The sequence below is a fragment of the Brassica rapa genome, chromosome A03 (assembly GCF_000309985.2).
Source record: "Brassica rapa cultivar Chiifu-401-42 chromosome A03, CAAS_Brap_v3.01, whole genome shotgun sequence".
Lineage (NCBI taxonomy): Eukaryota > Viridiplantae > Streptophyta > Magnoliopsida > Brassicales > Brassicaceae > Brassica > Brassica rapa.
The window spans coordinates 29,689,909-29,699,203 of NC_024797.2; the positions used below are offsets into that span (position 1 = coordinate 29,689,909).

A 9,295-nucleotide genomic window follows, 5' to 3' on the forward strand; every position below is an offset into this window, starting at 1 on the left:
CTTGCTGGAGTAACAACTTCACCATCCTTTACTGTCTTCTTCTCCTCTCCAACCTTTCCTTTACCTTTGGCTTCCACTATCTTCTCCAAGATCTCGTCATTGATCTTCTCATCAACAATCACCACTTCATCATCTATGTTGATGGCAACCCCCTCACCTAGTTTCTCAGCATCCTTGGTGAGGGTTTTAGGAGGTAACTGCTTACCACTCCTAAGGGTGATAGCTTTGGCCTCCTTGGGATTTTGGTCAGACTTTCCAGGTAGAGATCCTTGCTGGCGATTCTGGTGAGTGTTCATGGAAGCAAATTGATTCTCTAAATTCCTGACTGTAGAAGCAAGGTGTGAGAATTTGTTGTTGAGGTCATTGTAGCTCCCATCAATCTTGGAATGAAGGTTCTTCAACTCATAACCAACTTGCTTCTCACTTCTTGTTTGAGACTCCAGGATTTGTTTCAGTAGAGCATCAGTGCTGCTGACTTGAGGAGTGGAGGTAGAGGGATTAGATTGTTGTTGGGAAGAATGGTTGCCCTTGTTGTTGAAACCAGGAGGAGGGTTCTGCTGAGGTTGATAGCTGCCTTGCTGATTGTTCCGAGGCTGATAACCACTCTGCTGGTTGTTGGAATAGGACTTCTGTTGGTAGTTGTTGTACTGAAAGTTGGGTTCTTTCTTGTACCAGCTACCATTGTTGTTGATGAAACACAGCTCTTCCTGACCTTCCAAACCCTCAACTTCATGGACAATAGCTGGTGTCTCTTGGCTTGGGTTGCCGACAAAGTGCAGCTGCTCTTGGGTAGCTTTATCAGCAAGGAGGATGTCTATCTTATCCTGTAGAGCTTTCAACTCCTTCCTCGTTTGCTTATCCTCAGTTCTACTGCTTCTGTCGTGGTCTCCACTGTAGACTGCATCGCTCTTAACCATGTTGTCAACCAGCTCCTCTGCATCCTCCTCAGTTCTCCCCAAGAAGAACCCATTGCTAGCTGTATCCAGTCTGGCTCTGTACTTAGGAAGAGCACCACGGTAGAATGTGCTCAGCAAGCTCTCCTTAGAAAAGCCATGGTGTGGGCATTGAGCTTGGTAGCCCTTGAATCTCTCCCAGGCTTCACTGAAGCCTTCCAAGTTGTTCTGTTGAAAGCTGAAAATCTCGTTTCTCAGCTTAGCAGTTCTTGAAGTAGAGAAGAACTTCTCCAAGAATGCTTTCTTGCAGTCATCCCAAGTAGTGATGGAGTCACTGGGTAGAGACTTCTCCCACTGACGTGCCTTATCCCCCAAAGAGAAAGGGAATAGCTTGAGCTTTAAGGCATCTTCGGACACACCATTGGTTTTTGACAACCCACAGTAGCTGTCGAACCTGTCCAAGTGATCAAATGGATCCTCTAGAGCCAAGCCATGATACTTGTTGTTCTCGATCACGTTGAGGAGTCCTGATTTGATCTCAAAGTTGTTGGCTGCCACAGCGGGTGCTCGGATTCCCAATCTATGACCATGAATGTTGGGGCGGTCGTAAGTGCCAATGGGTCGAGCTGCTCGCTGTTGGTTTTGAGGTATGTCTCCCATATCAGTACTCAATCTCTGCAAGTGAGCCTGTTGCTCTTCTTCTCTTCTATTTCTAGCACACTCTCTCTCTAAAGCTCTGATGTCTGCAGCTATTGGAACTAGGTTTGATGGACCCCTGCTCCTCAAGTTCATACACCTGTAGATTAAAGGGAGGTGAAGAAAGAGAATCAGTAACAAAAGAAAATAAAAATGACTTAGTCTCAAGCAAGTGACTAAATCTCAATGTTCAAATCTACTCAGAATTTGGCAACGGCGCCAATTTGATGTTAGGAGTTTTCAAGGCTCCTAAGACAAATGTTGTAGTATAAATGATTGTCGAACCAGTTCTGAGGGATATCAAAGCACTGAGAATGCAAGTACTCACTTAATCTAAGTGCAACCAATGATTTAGATGGGTTTAAAGCTATGACTAAAACTAAAAAGCAATAACAGATTGACACTTTCTTGACTAAGGGAAAAGAGAACTCATGGGCATAGGGATTAGACCTTGGGTGATCAAGTATCGAACTAAGGATGGCAAATGATCAATCAAACTATCAACCTTAAGCCTAGACACAATTCTAAGCAAGCTCTATGTCTAGATGAATGCTCATTTGCTAACATATCTCAAACATCAAATGTCTTTGGTTGAATAATATGAAAGCAATCATTACTAACAAGTCTATTAGCTATCTTAGCATCTTTAACAACAAATGTCTTTGGCAAAGTATACTAAAAGCCTAGGAGAGTTGTCTCGGGCATTTCATCGAACATCCTTTCGGGTGAAAATGCCTAAGGATCAACAACTGAGTGGCCAACTCAGAAGATGCATTATGATTACTCTACTAGCAAGGAAATATGAATGATCTACACTAAAACATCCTATCTCTAACCTAATCACCCTTAATCTCCCTAACCCATGAATTCCAAAGGTGATTACTCACTAATCTCCATGATTCCTCTTAAACCCATATTGGATTTCAGATTAATCATGTAGAGAAATAGATAAAAAATCAACAATAACACAAGAACATAACAATCAAAATCCAAGAGATGAACTTCTCAAGAGAGTTCTTGTGTATTTCTCAATAGATCAAAAGATAAAAGATAATCTGCCTCTGGTGGCTACAAAAGATGTTTAAAACATAGGTTTTAGAAATGTAAAACGTGCATAATGAAATGACCAAAAGGCCCTTAAGTAAAATAGAAATCGAGCAGATAATAGGCGCGGAGCGACCTCGGCTCGTTGCTCCGACAAGTCGCTCTAAGCTTCGGGAGCGACCTCGCTGGGTCGCTGCGAGAGGTCGCTCCGAGAGCGATTTCTTGTCTCCGGGAACCAAGATGGCGAGCGACTTCTCTCTGTCGCTCTGGACAGGTCGCTCCAACCTTCGGGAGCGACCTCGCTGGGTCGCTGCGAGAGGTCGCTCCGAGAGCGAGTTGTGTGTCTCCGGACGTGAAAACGCGAGCGACTTTGTGCAGTCGCTCCAACGGGTCGCTCTGGATCGGGAACGACCTTGGTAGGTCGCTCTGAGAGGTCGCTCCAGGGTCATCTAAGACTGTTCAGAGTAATGAGAACGCGAGCGACTTCATGGCGTCGCTTTAGGAAGGTCGCTCTGAGAAGTGGGACACAGCGACTTCGTGATGTCGCTCCGGGAGGTCGCTCCCATGCTCGGTTCGTCCAATTGTCACCTTTTCACCTCTTTTGAGCTCCAAATAGCCTCATGTGGTATTCCAGTACCTAATAGAGACTCATGTATGCAAAATGCAACCTAAACATGTCTGAATCCTAATCTATATGATGAAAATGCTCATGGATGAATGGATAAAACAATGCAAATATGCAAGATATCACTGGACTTCCTGTAAAGTCGTCTGGAAGTCGTCTGAACTTCCTAAAGTCTTCTGACAAAGTCGTCTGAACTTCCTGGAAGTCGTCTGGACTTCTTAAAAGTCGTCTGGACTTACTGGAAGTCTTCTAACAAAGTTTTCTTCCATATCAAGTGGAATCCAAGCTTGTCTTTGTAGATGAATGATCTATAATAGTTTTTTTTGTGATTTGTTTTGTGAATTGCATGTCTACTCTTTTAGTTGTGAATTTTTTGTAAAATCAATAATAATGTTTTCCAAGATGTATTAAATGTGCTAACAATGTGTTTACACATTTACAAATCAATGAAATAATAGACTTCAGTTGCTTTTTTCTTATCTTTGGATCTCTCATATGCAATAATAAACTCCAATGGCCTTTTTCTCATCTTAATAAACAAGAATGTTGGTAGCTTCATATTGATACAACATTTTAAGAAGCATTTTAACCCTTCTTCCAACTCATAACAATAGTCATCATTATTGTCTATAACAATAATACTTAAGAGATGGAAACAAACAATAGTAACTAGTCAAAGCATATCATACTTTTTATAAGTTTGCGTTGAAAAACTTAGTCAAATTTAGTAAAACTAAGGGAGAGAACATATTTTGTAAATATGAGTTTTACATATCTTGAAGTTACTTATCACTCTTAAAAATACAAGTTATTCAAAAACTAACGTAGAAGACTTAAAAACTAGCAGAGAAGACGCGGACGACTTCAATCTAAGTTGTCTAGACGACTGAACTATACGTCGTCTGGTCAACACAGAGGTTATTTTTGCAATTGACTTTGAAATCTGTTATTTCGGACGACTGAAAGTTAAGTCGTCTACTATTGTTTGGTTAAAAAAAAAACTCCAAAGAAGCTAGACGACTTACATTTCAGTCGTCATAGGTTAGTTTTGCATTTGACTGGATTATTTCAGAAGTTTGACTTTTCTGGACGACTTACATTTCACTCGTCTAGTGAAAATTAAAATAATAATATTTTTTTTAAAAGTAGACGATTTACAGTTAAGTCGTCATAGGTTAGTTTTGCAATTGAAAAAAAAAACTTCAAGATTTAATTATATACAGACGACTTATAATTCAGTCGTCCACGAGACGACTGAAATGTAAGTCGTCCAGGATTTACGAGGTTTGACCAGAATCTCGGAAAAAAATCCTAGACGACTTACAAGTAAGTCGTCTGGTGGAAGACTGAATTATAAGTCGTCTGTGTATAATTAAATCTTGAATTTTTTTTTTTCAATTGCAAAACTAACCTATGACTACTTAATTGAAAGTCGTTTACTTTTAAAAAAATATTATTATTTTAATTTTCGCCAGACGACTGAAATGTAAGTCGTCTGGGAAGTCAAACTTCTGAAATTATCCAGTCAAATGCAAAACTAACCTATGACGACTGAAATGTACGCCGTCTAGGTTCTTTGGAAATTTTTTTGAAACCAAACAATAGTAGACGACTTAACTTTCAGTCGTCTCAGGTTACAGATTTCAAAGTCAATTGCAAAAATAACCTCTGCGTTGACCAGACGACTTCCAGGTAAGTCGTCTACAGCCAGACGACTTTCCAAGTAAGTTGTCTGACGAACAGATCTGGAAAAAAACTCGATGTCATACCTTAAATTGGTGAGATAAGTTCCTTAGCATACATAAGGCTTCTCCAAGCACACAGAATCACAAACGAAAGTCGCCCACCCAGAATCGTTAGCTTCTCCAAGCACACAGAACCATAAAAATTTTAGAATCAAAATCTTGGGTTTTTTAGCTCATTGTGGAGAGAAAGTGAGAGATATGTTGTGTTTGGTTCACAAGAATGGAAAAAAGAAGAAGGGTAAATCGATTTTGGGAGCATTAAGAGCTTCAAATTGGTTGTTCATGGTGGTTGTGGTATTGATGACAATGGCAATCTTGTAATTACTTGAAGATGATGAAGGTGAGAGAGTAAAAATGTCATTTTCGAAAAAAAATAAAAAAATTGATGGTATTTTCGTAAATTATATGAACTTGTGGGGTGAATAGGGCAAAACTAATTTTCAAAAAAAAAGGAGGTTAATTTTGTGTTTGACTTTAAGTTGTTGGTCAATTTTGCAAAAACACCAACAAATTCACACATATCCTTTTCGTCTCACACTATTATTATATTCGGGGCCCTTTTTAGTTTTGAAATTTTTTTCTTACATATGTATTAGTTTGCATGATTTTTTGGTACCCGAGTTTCTTTAATTTTTGAAAATGATTAGAATATATAGTTTGTATGATTTTGGGATTACAGTTTCTTGAATTAATACAATGGGCCTGACTAAGATGGCGCCGTGATGGACCGCATGCTAAAGATTCTCCAGCATCAGGATTGTCCAAAACCAATATTCTGGTTTATATGTTTAATCTCCTCTTAATTCAATTAGTTGATTTGATAATGTTATTTCCCGCGGCGGGAAAATAAAATTCCGGTGGCGCCAAAATCGGAGAAGAAGAGGAAAACCCTAAGAACAATTCCGATCCTGTAAGCTATGCAAGCAAAGATCAACTCTTTTTTCAAGCCCTCTGCTTCCTCTCCGTCTCCCATCGCCGACGACGTCTCAGCAACAACACCAGACGCAGACGATGGTTTAGCCGCGTGGGAGAAAAGTCGAAACGTCATCGTCAATACCTACGAGCGACGATCCGCCACAGTGGATAGGTATATGAATCATCTCCTTAGGCTAATGAAAGAATCGATCTTTGATATGTGGTATATGAATCATCATCTGGGTTTTCTATCTTGTGTGTAAAGTTTTGATTTTTCTTAATTTTTAGAAACTTTGATTGGTTTATGCTTTGGTTATTACAGAAGTGAAGTGCTAAAGGGATGTATGGGGAATCCACCACTGAGGAAAGGATCTTCATTTGGATCCAAGAATCTCAGCAAGAAGCGGAGTTATACACAGTTCCACTTAGAGTTGGGCCAATCTGATTTTCTTCTCAGACACTGCGCAGAGTGTGGAGCTACGTATGCTCCTGGGGATGAGTTAGATGAGAAGAACCATCAAAGCTTTCACAAGGACTATATGTATGGTATCCCCTTTAAGGTTAGGATGACTGTGACCTTATTATATATATGTGCTGAAGATATATTGTTTCCTTGATTAAGTGTTGGATTGTTCTCAGGGCTGGCAGAACGAGAGAGTGTTCGCATCGCCTTCTTTCAACAAGAACCGTATTGTTATGGTTTTATTGGAAAATGATTCTCCTGCACACAGAAACAAGGTTCGTTTTCCTTTCACAATGCTGTTTCCTGTACTGGTTAGAGGATCTAATAGGTTATTGTTTGCACTTGTAGGTGCAAGAGGTTGTGAAAATGATGGAGGTTGAGTTGGGTGAGGGTTGGATTCTTCACAAACATTGTAAGGTATGTATGAGTCCTAACAAACATTTGTTTTTTTTTTTGATAAACTCATACATGATTATTTAGTACCTAATGTCTACCAAATTGAGCCAACTGCGATCTGATAGTAACCTGTTGGAATACTTGCTTTAGTTATTAGCCAATTAACCAAGATGTTTTGAATAGTTTCTTTACTTCCACAGCGGTTTCAAAGAGCTACCTTGTTATGTGGCAGGTCTATCTGTCTGTCTCATCTCAGAGGATTAGTGGATGTTTAGTTGCGGAGCCAATTAAGGAAGCATTTAAGATCAAAGCTCCTCCTGAGGATGAAAAACGGTTAAAGAAAGAGAGCTCTTCTTCGCCTTCAACCTCCATTAAGTTTGGAAACGTTGTGTTGCAAAGACAAGTATCAAAAAGATGTCAGGGATCAGATGATAGATTGGATAATGGAGCCATTGTATGTGAAGAGGAAGCTAAACCGGCTGTTTGTGGAATCAGAGCAATATGGGTCTCGCCTTCTAACAGAAGAAAAGGCTTAGCTACACGGTTACTCGATACAGCGAGGTAAAATGAATCTTCTTAGCAACCAACCAACCAACCACCTGAAACCATTCTCATTTTTTGATGTGTATGTAAAATGCAGGGAAAGTTTAAGCAGTGGGTGCGTTTTGGAGAAGTCTCAGTTGGCGTTTTCAGAACCAAGCTCGTTGGGAAGCGCTTTTGGATCAAATTATTTTGGAACTCGCTCATTCTTAGTTTACAAAGCTCAAGTAGAAAGGCTAAATTAAAACAATATAGCTTTGCATTTTTATGGGATGTCATGTCACATTTTTATAATGAAAATGATTGTATTAAATCAAACTCAATCTACAACAAATACAAATAGAGAAGTCATTTCAAATGAGTAAAACTCACTTTTTCTATAACTAAATTCTAATTCTTTAAAAATTAAGTTAACAGTTTAAATTATAGATAAACTCAAAAGTGTCTTTAGAAAGGTTTTAGAAGTAATCGGATTAAATATAACTCTAAATATAACTTTAAGTTCTTCTACACTGAAAGCGAGCTAACAATTCTTTTACTTCAAAATGTCTTTAAAATAGGGGATAATTTGCTCAAAAACAAAGGAAAAGAGTGGAATTAGTAAAAAAAAAAGACCTAAAACTCTCTCTACGACTCAAGCGCCGCCTCAATCTCTTCTTTCGGATATGAGGTCTTCTCTGGCCGGCGCTCCTCGCCGTGCTGTGAGAGGACCTCCTCGAGCTCTCCTATCTAGTACTAGTCCCTGTGTAGTCTCTTTAGCTTTGCTTGTGGTGGTTAGTGATGAAGTTTTTGTTCGACGGCGATGGCGTTTTGGGGGTCGAGCGGTGGTTGGGTGCTGGTGCGTTTCTCGATGAGGTGGGATTCTCTGTCAAAGGCGTGTTCTCTCCGCCAGTGGAGATTAGAGAATCTGTCAGATTCGAGGGGGTTTGAGTCTGGTTCGATGGTGGTACGTCTCGTTGGTTGGTTGATCTTCTCTCTGGCTCCTCATGTTCTTGTCTCCGGTTGTTTCGATGTCGGCGTGAGGTTTGGAAATAGGTTCTTCCCTCTGTTTGTTCTTTGGGACAAGCTGTAGAGGACTTAGTGGAAGGGTGCGTGATGTCTAGCTGCGGAAGTGGTTTGGCGTCTTACTTGGGCTTGGGAGTACTGCCTCTGTTCATTGGAGTCAACTCCGGTGCTTGTTGATATTTGACGACGGTCAAAGCTTTTTGCGTGCTCAACTTTGGTTTTGAGAGGAACCGAAGGAGATAAGTGTATCTCAGTGCTAATGCTTCTTTGTTGGTCGATCGCCGCCAATTTGATCATGATAGTCTTGGATTTGGAGTGGTTTTTATTCAGCTACCGGTTGTATGAATAAGACGTGGGAAGCCTTTGTAGGCTTTGCCGTGGGGTGATGGTGCGTATGAGGCGCGTGGAGAACCCTCTCAAGGTCCAATGGATAGACTTAGTTGGGATTGAAGGGTGTTTACAACGACGGTTAAGGATTCTAACCTCTTTAAATTCTGTTTATGTGTTGGTGATGTTCGTGTGCTTCCAGCCTATCTCTATGCTCTTCTCAAATTGTGTTAATTGTTGATGAGCTCTCATTAGGTATGATCGTCTTTGAGTGCAAGGTTGAGCACTCCTTTCCTGAAGTTCCTTTCTATCCTGCCTCAGACATCTTTTTTCTTCTTTGTTTAGTTTTAAGAGTTTATGTTATGTTCAGCTTATGGCTCTGGGTGGTACATGTTACCTCGCTGGCTCTTGGCTCCGGAAGAGTAGGCAATGGCTCTTCCGGCTTTGTGTAAAATGTTGTTTGATCTAATTTTAATCTATCAGATGACAAAAAAAGAGTGGAATTAATGAACTAACCAAAACAGTGAAAAATGCAAAAAGGTTAGTGAAGTGGGGCAATGTAATTGTCGAGATTACCCCTCTGTTATAGTCAGTTTTCTGTTTCAGAGTGTAGGGTAAGTACAATTAGTATCTTTAGAAATCTATC

General features: G+C 40.1%; 1 protein-coding gene and 1 non-coding gene across 2 annotated transcripts; both read left to right on the plus strand.

Annotated features, from left to right (window-relative positions):
- Positions 1–1,047: 1,047 nt before the first annotated feature.
- LOC117133129 lies at positions 1,048–1,154 on the plus strand. The gene has a single exon (XR_004456970.1). It is a non-coding gene; the product is annotated as a small nucleolar RNA R71 (small nucleolar RNA).
- A 4,274-nt stretch (positions 1,155–5,428) lies between these two features.
- On the plus strand, positions 5,429–9,115 carry LOC103862051 (protein CHROMOSOME TRANSMISSION FIDELITY 7). The gene is made up of 6 exons (XM_009139760.3): positions 5,429–6,090; positions 6,241–6,478; positions 6,558–6,656; positions 6,730–6,798; positions 7,010–7,338; positions 7,418–9,115. Exons 1-6 carry the CDS (start codon positions 5,921–5,923, stop codon positions 7,560–7,562), a joined length of 1,050 nt encoding a protein of 349 aa, XP_009138008.1. The 5' UTR covers positions 5,429–5,920; the 3' UTR covers positions 7,563–9,115.
- The last annotated feature ends 180 nt before the right edge of the window (positions 9,116–9,295 follow it).